We start from the raw sequence: 14,389 nt of genomic DNA on the forward strand, positions 1-14,389 counted from the left end.
GTACAGAATTAAAGGCAGACATTCCAACTCCTGCTTCCAGCCTTCTTAATGAGAAAGTTTCCACTTGCGGGGACAGCTCAGTGATGAATTCCTTTTAGCTGTGTGTCTTTGGAAGGCACAGGTTCCTTCTTAGGGTGCCAGGTGAATGGCAGGGGTGGTGAGTAACAGTCTTGTCTCTCGGACAGTGCGCTATTTTATGGTCAATGGAAGGACATGAGTTGGCTTTGGGAAGCAATGACTGGGGCTGTCCCCTTGCTGCCAATGTCAAGTCAAAGGACAGGAAACAAGCTCCCCAATTTCCCCAGTTTATTAAACTGGTGCATTCTGAGGCACCCTGTGCAGTTCTGAGCATGGCAGTTTTGGGGTTTTCCCTGTCCGGGTGAGTCAAGTGATTCAGCTCTCTGGCTAATTTACTTTCTTGGCACTTGGCTCTAAGTCTTTGCTGTAGAAAAAATATGCTTCTCAGAAATGGGTATAACTTGGCTAAACCACCTGCAAGAGAGCCAGATATCTCTGGAGAAATTCTCTAGGCTCCCCTAGCCATCCAGGAAGTAACATTAATTAAAAAAATTAATAATAGCAGCTATTCTTTATGTAGTACTTACTATGTTCCAGCCTGTATTGTAGGCATTTTCCATACATTTACTCATTTGATATTCATAAAAGCCCTATGATGTGGGTGATGTTGTTATCCTCATCTACAGATGAGGAAACTTGGGAACAGAGAGGTTCAGTAACTTGCCCAAGGTTACACAGTGGTGGAAAAAAACATATCTGTGAAACCTGCAACTTCGTTCTTCTCTTTCAAGATTGTTTTGACTATTCAGAGTCCTTTGGGATTTCATATGAATTTTAAAGTAAATTTTTCTATTTCTACAAAAAATGTCATTTGGGATTTTGATGGGAATTGCATTGAGTTTGTAGATCACTTTGGGTAGGACTGACATCTTAACAGTATTAGTCTTCCAATCCAGTGAAAAGACACCGAATGGCTTTTCATTTAATCATGTCTTTAAAAATTTTTTTAGCTATATTTTGGTAGTTTTCAGTGTATAAGTATTTCACTTCCTCAGTTAATTCCTAAGTATTTTATTCTTTCTGGTGCTGTTGTAAATGGAATTGTTTTCTTAATTTCCTTTTCTGATTGTTCATTTTTAGTGTAGAGAAATGCTACTGATTTTTCTGTGTGATTTTGTTTCCTGGAATTTTGCTGAATCCTTTGTCAGTTCTAATAGTTTTCTTGTGGATTCTTTGGGGTTTTCTACATATACAATTACTTCATTTGTGAACAGAGATAATTTTACTTTTTCCTTTCCAATTTGGATGACTTTAATTTCTTTTTCTTGCTTAATTACTTTGGCTCATTCTTTCAATATGATCTTTTTAATATGATGTTGAATGCAGTTTGCTAATATTTCATTAACTTTCACATCAATATTCATCAGGGGTATTGGTCTGCAGTTTTCTTGTAGTGCCTGCGTCTGTGGTATCAGGGCCTCATGGAATGAGTTAGGAAATATTCCCTTCTCTTCAATTTTTGGGAAGAGCTGGAGAAGGATTGGTGTTAATTTCTCCTTCAAATGTTTGGTAGAATTCATCATTGGAGCCATAAGGTCCTGAGCTTTTCTTTGTTGGGCATTATTTTGATTACCAATTCAATCTCCTTATTAAAACTATAGGTCTAATTAGATTTTTTGATTTCTTCATGATTCAGTCTTGGTAGCACATGTTTCTAGGAATTTGTCCATTTCATCTAGGTTATTCAATTTGTTGGTTCAAAGCGCTGTCATAATCCTTTTGATTTCTGTGAAATCAGTAGTAATGTTTCATTTCTGATTTTAGTTGAGTCGTCTCTCTTTTTTCCCCTAGTTGATCTAGCTTGTCTCTGTGAATGTGACTGTGCTAGATACCTTATGTCAGTGGAAATAGTCCTTTTGTGTCTGGCTTATTTCACTTAGCATAATGTTTTCAACATTCATCCATGTTGCGTATCACTTTTTTTTTTTTTTAATAAAAGGGTGCATTTGCTTGGTACTTTTGTGTAGAAGGGATCTTAAGCATTATCTGCTTATTTTCAAAGATGATGAAACTAAGAAGCAGAGTGGTTAATTGACTCATTCAAGGTCCTTAGGTAGTTAAAAGCAGGGTAAAGGCCAGAACTCATGTCTCTTAGTAAAGTGTTGAATAGAAGTGCTGATAGTAGGCATTATTTTTTTTGACGGGGTCTTGCTCTGTCACTCAGGCTGGAGTGGCAGTGCCTTGACTTCATCTCACTACAGCTTTGACCTCCAGGGCAAGAGTGATTCTCCCACCTCAGCCTCCTGAGTAGCTGAGACTACAGGTGCACTCCAACACTCCTGGCTAACTTTTATTTTTATTTATTTATTTATTGCAGAGACAGGGTCTTGCTATGTTGCCTAGGTTGGTCTTGAACTCCTGGGCTCAAGCAATCCATCTGTCTCAGCCTCTTGAAGTGCTGGGGTTACAGGCATGAGCCACCCACACCCAGCCAGTAATAGATATTTTTGTCTTGTTTTCAAACTTAGAAGAAAAGTATTCAATAGTTTATCACTAACTTGGATGTTAGCTTAAGTATTTTGCTGGTATTATGATAAAAGGTAACAACAAAATGTCTGCAAAACCCAAATGTCTGTCAAATAAATTTACATAGCAATGAAAAAGAATAAATTAATAATACATTCAGCAGTATGGTACCTCTCTTGGCTATAACAATAAGCTAAGAAAGCCAGACACAAGAGTATATTCTATGTGATTCTACTTTTATGAAGTTCAAGAACAGGCAAAATTAATCAGAGTACTGGTCCCTGAAGCAGGAGGTGGACAAGGAAGAGGCATGTAGGAACCTTCATAAACTAGTACATTCATGAAGGGGAGCTGGAGATGTGTTATATCTTGATCTGAGTGGTGGGTACAGATGTGATGCAGGTAAAAATTCACTGAGCAGGCCTGGCACAGAGGCTTATACCTGTAATCCCAGCACTTTGGGAGATCAAGGCAGGTGGATCACATGAGGCCAGGATTTTGAGCCCAGTCTGGGCAGGGCAACTCAGCAAAACCTCATCTCTACAAAAAATGCAAAAATTAGTCAGGTGTGGTAGTGCACGCCTGTATTCCCAGCTACTCAGGAGCCTGAGGTGGAAGGATCACCTGAGCTTGGGAGGTCAAGGCTGCAGTGAGCTGAGATTGTGCCACTGCACTCCGGCCTGGGTGACAGAATGAGACCATGTCTGAAAAAAAGAAATAAAAACTAAAAAGAAAAATAAAATAAAAACCCTACTGAGTAGTATACATACAACTAATGCACCTTAATAAAAACACTTAAAGTTGTGCTTTGATGGAAAAGTCAAAATTCTATGTGTTTTCCATGGATCTGTAACAGTGTTTCCATCAGCAGCAGCTGTTATTCTGCTATGGTACATCCGTGATTGTGCTTCTTAAACTTTTTGTTTCTTATTGCCCATGCCCTATGCAATAATTAAATATTCCAGTTTTAAAAATATCTCTCCAAGCCAAAGAGATTTTGTAGGTATTACTTGCAGCAGTTTCTACTAGTAAAACTGCAGGCTTTTGGGCTATGCTTTTGTAAACTCCTTCTGAACATTCTGAGGCTGCCAGGACTGCCTGCCCACATGGCTTGAGACTGACTCCTTCATGGTGGTCCCTGACACAATAATCTTTTGAAAAAGGGGAAACCAAAGATGATCTGCAAAAGTGCCAATGGCTTGTTCTTGATGGATGTGTGTTGACCCCTAGGGATGATCCAGGCACTTGTGGATCATCTATACAATGATTAGTCTAGAATTTTTCCAGGGCTGCGCATTAAGCTCCCTGGTGGGGAGAATTCTCACCTGCTCTAAGGACACCACAAACTCTGATAAAACCCCACTGGACATTTGCTTACATTGATAAATTCCCTTTATTTATATTTGTTTGTTTGTTTGTGCCAAATTATGTTTGGCAATCTGCAATCTGCAATTTGCCACTGAAAACACCCTAACTGATACAGAAAGGAAACTGACTCTGAGAAACTATCATGTGGTAATCACTTTGGAGCCGCTGACATTTAAATCTTAAATCAATGAAATGAAGGAGGTGCTAGTCTGCCAGCAAATAGATGAGGAAAGCGAGGAGTCAGAATTTGAATTCAGATCATAGTCTTAGTATGAGGATCTAAGACCTAGTACCTAAGATCTAGTACTAAGATCATGAAAGACTTCACAGTCTTTCCACAACTCATTATCTCCCTCTTAACCATCATTCCCAAGAATGTTCCACAGTCTAGTTTGAAGATGTTCTCTTTGATGGAGACCGGCCTGAAAACAGATGATTTCCTCTAACCATGCCTGTCCTATACAGTAATACAGTATCTTCAAAGTTATTTTCCATGCAGCCAAATGACTTGGGAAATGCTACTCTATCTTAGAGCCACAGATGCATTGGCACTGTAAAGGTTCTGATGGGCTATGCTTTTGTAAACTCCTTCTGAACATTCTGATGGCTGTCGGGACTGCCTGCCCCCGTGGCTTAAGACTGACTGCTCCGTGGTGGCCCCTAATAGAATAATCCTTTCGAAAAAGAGGAAACTAAAGATGATCTGCAAAAGTGCAAATGGCTTGTTCTTGACGGATGTGTGTTGACCCCTTGAGACCCTGTTGCTTTAAAAAAAATGGTCTTATTCCCAAGCTTGATTATCTTCCATGTCAATTTCTCTTCTTGGAGCCCATCACTCTGCTAGTTTTTGGCATTTCTTCCTAAGACTTTTAATGCATAAAAACCTATAGATGACAAGTTCTTCAGTAAATAACCTGCTTATTAACACTTAATTTTAAGTGTTACCCAAACTTATTGGTCACAGAACCCTGTTCTGGAGGAGTATTTATTAAAATTTTGGTGGGATACTAAGGGTTCTCAAATAGAGTTTCAGAATGCTGATGCTATGGGCCAAACCCTGGGCTTGGTAGCAGAGACTCCGTTGGGTAGCCCTTATGAGTCTATTTATCTAAGCTCCGCTGCATCAAAGTAACCTTCTTTACAAGGAGCTGTTAGAATTCAGATAAGGTGCAATAGCCTGAACAGCCAACATCTGCTGTGTGTTTGTTCTACCAGGCACAGCTTAAACATTAATAAATAAAATTTATTTAGGTAAAAAATAGCATCAAAGAATATAGTATAAAAATTAGGCCGGGCACAGTGGCTTATGCCTGTGATCCCCGTGCTTTGGGAGGCCAAAGTGGGAGTATTGCTTGAGCCCAGGAGTTCAAGACCAACTAGGGCAATGTGGTGAGACCCCATCTCTACAAAAGCTTTTTAAAACTTAGCTGTGTGTGCTGGTACACACTTGTAATCCTAGCTATGTGGGAGGCTGAGGCAGGAGGATCAGTTGAGTGCAGGAGCTTGAGGTTGCAGTTAACTATAATGGCGCCACTGCCCTCCAGCCAGGAGTGAGAGTGAGATCCTGTAACTTAAAAAAAAAAAATTGTCTTATTCCCAAGCTTGATTATCTTCCATGCCCAATTTCCTTTCTTGGAGCCCATCACTCTGCTAGTTCTTGGTGTTTCTTCCTAAGACATTTAATGTATAAAAACCTACAGATGCATCCCTCCCCCACTGATTGTTCATGTTATACTAAAACACCTTGCCTTTTAAACTTAAACATCTACCTTGGAGGTTATAACATATCGATCCCTAAAGACCTGCTTTTTGTCTGTTACAGAGACGTCATCAATTTCTTCAATGTAATTTATCTCATGCCCACTCTTTCATTCACAACACATCATCTGGCTTAGTTGGTCTTGCCCACAGGGGCCTGCTCAGGAATCTACATACACACCTACACACGTAACTGAATGTGGGCTGAGGCAACTTTAAAGCTGGACCAAATAAAGAAAACCAGAGGGTTGTCATATGCGGTAGCTCACACCTGTAACCCCAGCACTTTGAGAGGCCAAGGTGGGCAGATCATAGTTCAGGAGCTCGAGACCGGCCTGGCCAATATGGTGAAACCCTGTCTCTACTAAAAATACAAAAATTAACTGGGCGTGGTGGTGCACCTATAGTCCCAACTAGTCGGAAGGCTGAGGCAGGAGAATCGCTTGAACCCAGGAGGTGGAGGTTGCAGTGAGCCAAGATCGTGTCCTTGTACTCTAGCCTGGGTAACAAAGTGAAACTCCGTCTTTAAAAAAAAAAAAAACCGGGCTGGGCGCGGTGGCTCACGCCTGTAATCCCAGCACTTTGGGAGGCCGAGGCGGGTGGATCCCGAGGTCAAGAGATCGAGACCATCCTGGTGAACATGGTGAAACCCTGTCTCTACTAAAAATACAAAAAATTAGCTGGGCATGGTGGTGCGTGCCTGTGATCCCAGCTACTCAGGAGGCTGAGGCAGGAGAATTGCCTGAACCCAGGAGGTGGAGGTTGCAGTGAACCGAGTTCGCGCTATTGCACTCCAGCCTGGGTAACAAGAGCGAAACTCCGTCTCAAAAAAAAAAAAACCAGAAGGTTTGATGGGAATGATTGAACCCAAGTGCTGCAAGGAGGTTGATACTCGTTTTCCTCTGCGGTAATCAAATCCGCATGTGACAGAACAGAACCTCTCTGGACAGCCTCTTTTCTCACCCTGTAAAAGTGGACTCAGCCCTTCAACACACCCTGCAAGTGCCAACTTCACAGCATATTAATAAGAAACAGATATGTTACCAACTCTTTGGTGGAGAGGTAGGAAACAAGTTTCCCATGACTCACACACCGCATGGCCATCTCATCACTTCATCAAGGCCGCCTCATCACCTGCTCTCCCTCAGCCTCATTCATCTCCTCTTCTGCTACATCTTCCTCTCAGGTCTCTCCTTCTTCCCTTTCTGGTCCAGAGCAATTTCACTCTCTTGCCTTCTCCCCTTTGCATCCTCACGCCCACTCCTTCGACCTGCACAGAGCATTTCTCCAGTATAGTCTCTGGTCCAACTGCATCAAAATTACCTGCAGGACTTGCTGACAATGCAGTTTCCTGGATCCCGCCCAGGACTCAAAAGAACTAGGAATTGGGAGAGGAGGGACCTGGAATCAGCATTGCTAGCAAGCCCCCTGGTGGTCTGTAAGTGGACTAAAGGTTGAGGACCAGATGTGGAAGGTTGGCTTTGGCGCCATCAGCTGGATCCAGGAATTTGGAGCCAGGTTGATGGGGTTAAGTGGTATTGTATGTGGTGGCCTGTGGGAAGAAAAGCCACCATCTGGGGATGCTCTATTCAGAAAGGGACCATGGCATGGCCCCACTATTACTGAATCTGATCTCGGGCTGAAGGAGGAAACTGCATCACTTGCTTTGCATGTGGCAGGCCCTGCTTGGAGACAGGCAGTTGTTCCCTTTATTAAAAAAAAATTAGGGTAGAAGTGATATGCAGTGCACAAAATCTAATTGTGCAGTTTGATGGATTTTTACATAATTATACTCCTGTTGAGCCACTGCCCTCATCAGGTTATAGAGCATAGGCTTCCTTGAGCCACCTTTCTCATACCTCCCTGCCACTATTGTAACTACTGTTCTGACCTCTATCACCATGGATTAATTTTGCTTGTCTTTGAACTTTGTGTAAATGGAATCACATGGCTGTACTCTTTTGAATTTGGCTTATTTATTTATTTTTTGAGGCAGAGTCTCACTCTGTCTCTGAGGCTGGAGTGCAGTGGCACGATCTTGGCTCTCTACAACCTCTGCCTCCCAGGTTCAAGTGATTCTCCTGCCTCAGCCTCCTAAGTAGCTGGGATTACAGGTGCCAGCCACCATGCCCAGCTAATTTTTGTATTTTTAGTAGAGATAAGGTTTCACCATGTTGGCCAGGCTGGTCTCGAATTCCTGATCTGGGGTAATCTACCTGCCTTGGCCTCCCAAAGTGCTGGGATGACAGGTGTGAGCCACCATGCCCAGACATATTTGGCTTCTTTTGCCCCACATGATGTCTGCGAGATCCATCCATATTTTTGCATGTAATAGAGTCTGACTTTTGCATTGCTGTTTGTCAGCAAACTATTTCTGCAAAGAACCTGATAATAAATACCTTTGGTTATAAAAGTCATAGTCTCTGTTACAACTATTCAACCTGGGGGGGAATGATCCAAGATGGCCGACCGCTAACATCTCAGGATTGCAGCTCTCAGTGAAAGCACAGAGAACTAGAGGATGCCACACTTTCAGACAAATTCTGGTCGCTCACGGAGCGGAAGATCCCCAGTGGAGGAGTCACACGGGTCGCCAGCGAGACTCTTGTGGCTGGTGAAACCTCAGCGCGGCAGCTCTCGGAGCAGAGTAAACAGGGCTGGCTCCCCTTCTGACCAAGGTTTGGGGGACCCACACAGGTCCCCAGCACGACTCCTGAGGCCGGCGCAGCGGCTGTGATGGCACCTCGGTGCAGCAGCGCAGAGTAAACGAGACTGGTTCCCTTTCTGACCGAGGTTTGGAGCCCCGGGAAGGCACAGTCGCCTATTACGGACACAAGAAGGAAGCCAGACAGGAGAATCCTGGGCAGAAAAGCACCATCAGTCTTAACGCCGCTGTTCTGGCCCTGGGAACTAACAACTTGGACGTCCACTCAAGAGACCTAATCTGAAAGTTGGTAATTTCAAAGACGACAGGAGGATAAATTTACAATGATGGGAAGAAACCAGCGTAAAAAGGCTGAGAATACTCAAAATCAGAATGCCTCTCCCTCTAAAGATGATCACAGTTCCACATCAATAATGGAACAAGGCTTGATGGAGAATGAGCGCACCCCAATAACAGAATCACACTTCAGGGAATGGATAATAAGAAACTTCTGTGAGTAAAAAGAACATGTTGTAGCCCAACGTAAAGAAACTAAGAACTTTGAAAAAAGGTTTGATGAAATCCTATTGAGAATAGACAACTTAGAGAGGAATATAAGTGAATTAATGGAACTGAAGAATACAATACAGGAACTCCGAGAAGTATGCACAGGTTTAAACACTCGAATTGTTCAAGCAGAACAAAGGATATCAGAGGTCAAAGTCCAACTTAATGAAATAAAACAAGAAGACAAGATTAGAGAAAAAAGGATAAAAAGGAATGAGCAAAGTCTTCAAGAAATGTGGGACTATGTGAAAAGACCAAATTTATGTTTGATAGGTGTACCTGAATGCGACGGAGAGAATGAATCCAAGCTGGAAAATACCCTTCAGGATATTATTCAGGAAAATTTTCCTAAACTAGCAAAGCAGGTCAATATTCAACCCCAGGTAATACAGAGAACACCACAAAGATATTTCTCAAGAAGAGCAGCCCCAAGGCACATAATAGTTAGATTCACCAGGGTTGAAACGAAGGAGAAAATACTAAGGGCAGCCAGAGAGAAAGGTCATGTTACCCACAAAGGCAAGCCTATCAGACTTACATCAGATCTCTCAGCAGAAACTCTACAAGCCAGAAGAGAGTGGGGGCCAATATTCAACATCCTCAAAGAACAGAACCTTCAGCCCAGAATTTCATATCCAGCCAAACTAAGCTTCACAACTGAAGGAAAAATAAAATCTTTTATGAACAAGCAAGTACTCAGAGATTTTAATACCACCAGGCCTGCTTTACAAGAGCTTCTGAAAGAAGCATTACACACAGAAAGAAACAACCAGTATTAGCCTTTCTAAAAATATACCAAAAAGTAAAGCATCAACATGAAGAATTTACATCAACGAATGGAGAAAACAGCCAGTTAACATCAAATGGCAGTAACCCTACATTTAAATCTACTAAATCCCCCAATCAAAAGACACAGCCAAAACCCAACGGCATGTTACATCCAGACCTGTTTCACATGCAAGGATACACAAAGACTCAAAACAAAGGGATGGAGAAAGATTTACCAACCAAATGGAGAGCAAAAATAAATAAATAAATAAAAGCAGGAGTTGCAATTCTTGTATCGGATAAAATAGATTTTAAAGCAACAAAGATATAGTGGTAAAAGGATCAATGCAACAACAAGAGCTAACAATCCTAACACCCAGATACATAGAGACTTAGATTCAATGATACAGAAAATTAATAAGGATATCAAGGACTCGAACTCAGATCCAGAACAAGTAAACTTAATAAATATTTATAGAGCTCTCCACTTCAAATACACAAAATATACATTCTTGTCAATATCACATCACACCTACTCATAGGTTTAAATGAAACATTGATTGGCCATTATTAATACCCATTTTTTTCAGAATAAAGCAATATTTCTGTTCACCCTCCCTCTTTCTCTTCCTCTTTCTTCCTCTCCTTTACTCATTTTTTTTTTCTTTCCTTCTCTCAAAAAAAAGAAAAAAAAAAAAACCAACTATTCAACCCTGCCATTGTAGCTCAAATGCTATAAACAATACACAAACAAGAAGTAGGCTACCGGTTGGCCTGTGGGTCACAGTTCACCAACCTCTGCTATACAATAATTTGTTATAAACCATCATAAATATATGACATAAAGAATTATAAGTTGGACAGGCACGGTGGCTCAAGCCTGTAATCCCAGCACTTTGGGAGGCCAAGGCGGTTGGATCACGAGGTCAACAGATCGAGACCATCCTGGTCAACATGGTGAAACCCCGTCTCAACTAAAAATACAAAAAATTAGCTGGGCATGGTGGTGCGTGCCTGTAATCCCAGCTACTCAGGAGGCTGAGGCAGGAGAATTGCCTGAACCCAGGAGGCAGAGGTTGCGGTGAGCCGAGATTGCGCCATTGCACTCCAGCCTGGGTAACAAGAGCAAAACTCCGTGTCAAAAAAAAAAAGAATTATGAGTTATGAGAATTGGAAATAATTATGAATATAGCACAATGTATTTAGTTACCCATTCCCCTGTTATGGGTATCTGGCTTATTTCCACTCTTGGATGCAGTGATTAGGGCTGCACGGTGTTCAGTGAACCTGTGCCCTCATTTTGTGCTATTGTCTTAGTAGATACTGCCAAACGGTTTTCCAAAGTAGTAGCACCAAAGCACACTCCACCAGGAAAGTTGCTTCACAGTCTCAAGAACTCTTAGTACTGTCAAAGTCTTTAGCTGTATGATTGCTAAATTTTTATGAGGTCCAATTTAACAATCTCTTCTTTATGTTTAGTGCTTTTTGTGTTCTGGTTAAGAAATCTTTGCCTGCCCCAAGGTCATGAAGATATTCTCCTGTTCTTCTCTAGAAGCAGAAAGGTCTACGATCTTCACATTCACATCTAGGTTTATGATCCATCTTAATTCCTTTTTCTGTTTGATGTGAGGCAGGAGTCAATGTTTATTGTAGTTCATATGTGAAATCATCTTGTCCCCCGTACATTATGATAGGAAGGCTGCATGTACAGTCGAGGTCTAGTCTTTTAATAGAATCTGAATAACGGTAGTATTTTCAAAGCTGGGCAGGGTCTCTAGACTGTGTGCCAGGAGGAAGAAATGAAGGGGAGTGGCTCTAGATGATCCGGACTGCAGTCGTCTGAAATGAAGGCCATCTAAAATGAAGGCCATCCAGGGAAGGGAGGTTGATTCTTCCATCTGTAAAGTTCTCTGACTCTGTAACACTTAGGGAGTAGGGATATAACATTAGGCCTCGATTTTTCAGCTGTTGCTGGAAAAACCAGAGATTTCCAAGAAACTACCCTTGGGAAAAAGAACCTAACCGTGCATTGAAAAATGTTTTCATTTCTCTTCATATCGCCCAAGCCAAATTTTTGCTTCCAGAGGAAAACGGGCTCTAAACCATGAAAGACTAATAAGCCAGTGCTAGCAGCAGCAGTAACTGGGGAAAGTCCTGTGTGTTTCAAGACCAAGAACTGTTTATTTCTGTCAGTGACAGAAGGGGTGACCTGGCTCAGGTTTTGAAGACATCAGACTGTGGGCTAATATTTTCCAGACAGATGACTACTGTCCAGCGCTTTCCTGGACCGCTCCCCGGAGTCTGCTCTCTGGCTACGTGAGCCTGGGCAGCCACGCTGCATTTGCAAATGGCAAGAAAGCGGCTTTTGTGTACATCACACTGATCTTCTGGGCACTGGGTGCTGGTTTTTTCCCCACCATTGATTGCCAGAGTGGGAACAACCTGTGTGGGTTTGGACTTGGCTGAGCCAGGGAGTAGATGGGGATTGAGGGTCTGGGCCCTCGAGTTGCTGTCGGAAGAGTATTTCATTCCCTGACTCTGGAAGAGTATTTCATTCCCTGACTCAGGGTTTATTCCAGAGCACCTGGAGTCTGTGGGGCAGCTGAGCCTGGGGATGAGGCACCTTCGGCTCTGTGGGCTCCAGCATCCCAGGATTATCCTTGGGGTCTGCTCTCTTTGGAAAGCAATCGTAATTGCAGTTAACAAAAAATTTCTCCTCTGCCTTATTAATTGATGCATTTGTCCAACAGATATTTATTGAGGCAGGTACTATGCACAGCACATATACATTAATGAGCAAAACAGACAAAAATCCCTGCTTTTGTGGGGCCTTCATTCTAGTGAGGAGAAACAGAGGACGAACAAATAATAAGTAAGTGATGACGTAGGGTGTGAGGCTGAGCTCTGGGAGAGATGCACAGAGCAAGGTGGGGGTCAGGAGGGTGGGGGTCGGAGGGCTGTCATTTTAAATAGGGGTGGCGAGGCTGGCTGCAGTGAGGAGGTGACACGTGAGCAAAGACTGGAAGTGCTGGGAAGTGAGTCATGTATTATCTGCAGGAAAAGTTGTCTATGCAACGGGACACCTCTGTGGAGGTCTCAAGGCTTTGTCTCGCCCCAAAATTAGGCAAATTCTAAATCTGAAGCTTAGAGGAGTAGAGAAGGAACTCCCTCCTTGCTTCTGCACGTATTACTTAGTGCCTGCCGCATACCAGACGCTGTCACACTCTGTGGTTCTCCTTCAACAGAGAAACAAAGGACAGAGGACTCTCCAAGCTTCTCAAAACAGATTTGGACATCTTCAGAAATGCCCCCAGTGTGGCAGGCCAGATGGGAATTTAGTGATGGATTAAGTCTGTCTCTAATATTAGAACCTCATAGATATCCCTGAAATGAAATGAAATTGTAATGTGTTCACTCCAACTATTTTTATTGCATCCCAACTAACCCCTATCTTCTGAGGTTTTGATGGGCATTTTAATTAAATCATGAAGAGCCCTTTGTCTCCCGAGAAAGGGGATTGAAACCTCCGTCCCTCCGCCTCTCTCCTATCCTAAGTGCTAAGGAATGTGGCTTGTTCTCCGCAGGGCGTTGAGGTGGCAGGACCCAGTTCTGGACACAGCCTTCACCCCAAATCTTACTGCCAAGATCAGAAGGAATCTTCCCAAGAGAGAGCAGCAGCCACTCACACATGGAGCAACTGCAGGATCCCGGGTACTTGATAAACATCGTTGAAAACAACCTGCCTGCATCCTGTGTGTCTATGCATCCTCTCCACCCTGGCCTGCTGTAAGCAGCTGTGAACCTTCTCATCCTTACACTTCAGCTCTATGCCTTTCTAACATGATGGGCCAGAGCTGGCTGTTGCTGTGTTGAGAATGACCTTGCCTGATTAGTCCATGCTCACATTACTATAAAGGAATACCTGAGACTAGGCTGGGCGCGGTGGCTCACGCCTGTAATCCCAATACTTTGGGAGGCTGAGGCGGGTGGATTACCTGAGGTCAGGAGTTCAAGACCAGCCTGGCCAACACAGTGATACCCAGACTCTACTAAAAATAAAAAAATTAGCTAGGCATGATGGCAGGCACCTGCAATCCCAGCTACTCAGGAGGTTGAGGAAGGAGAATCTCTTGAACCCAGGAGGTGGAAGTTGCAGTGAGTCAAGATCATGCCACTGCACTTAAGCCTGGGCATCAGAGACCTTGTCTAAAAAACAAAAAACAAAGACTAGGTGATTTGTAAAGAAGAGTTGTTTAGTCCGAGCGCTGTGGCTCACGCGTGTAATCCCAGCTACTTGGGAGGCTGAGGCAGGAGAATTGCTTGAACCCGGGAGGCGGAGGTTGCAGTGAGCCGAGGTCATGCCACTGCACTCCAGCCTGGCGCCTGGTGATGGAGTGAGACTCTGTCTCGAAAAAAAAAAAAAAAAGAAAATTTGTTTAATTGGCTCACAGTTCTGAGGGCTGTAACATGAAGCATGATGCTGGGATCTGCTTCTGGGGAGGCCTCAGGAAGCTTTTGCTCATGCAGAAGGCAATGCAGGGGCAGGCACAGGACTGAGAGAAAAGGAGGAGGTGCTGCATACTTTTAAAACAACTGATCTTGTGAGAACTCACTATTACGAGAACAGCACCGGCAGGGAAATCCACCCCCACGATCCAATCACTTCCCACCATGCCCACCTCCAGCACTGAGGATGACAATTCCACATGAGATTTGGGCAAGGACACAGATCCAAACCCT

The 14,389-nt window shown here is 43.1% G+C and overlaps 1 protein-coding gene across 10 annotated transcripts in view; it reads left to right on the forward strand.

The window, feature by feature from the left end:
* Nucleotides 1–14,389, forward strand: part of LYRM9 (LYR motif containing 9) — a 65,163-nt gene that overhangs the window by 44,659 nt on the left and 6,115 nt on the right. For 4 of the 10 annotated variants that reach the window (XR_013535824.1, XR_013535822.1, XR_013535818.1 and 1 more), the window contains one exon: nt 13,234–14,080. Coding sequence is in view for 5 of the 10 variants with exons in the window: in XM_078374004.1 (XP_078230130.1) it covers nt 13,234–13,368 (135 nt within the window). In the remaining 5 variants the exon portion in view is untranslated. Of the gene's footprint in view, nt 1–13,233; nt 14,081–14,389 lie in introns of those variants that run through there. The other 6 variants (XM_078374003.1, XM_078374001.1, XM_078374002.1 and 3 more) reach the window with 2 other exon arrangements.

This window comes from Callithrix jacchus, chromosome 5 (assembly GCF_049354715.1).
Source record: "Callithrix jacchus isolate 240 chromosome 5, calJac240_pri, whole genome shotgun sequence".
NCBI lineage: Eukaryota > Metazoa > Chordata > Mammalia > Primates > Cebidae > Callithrix > Callithrix jacchus.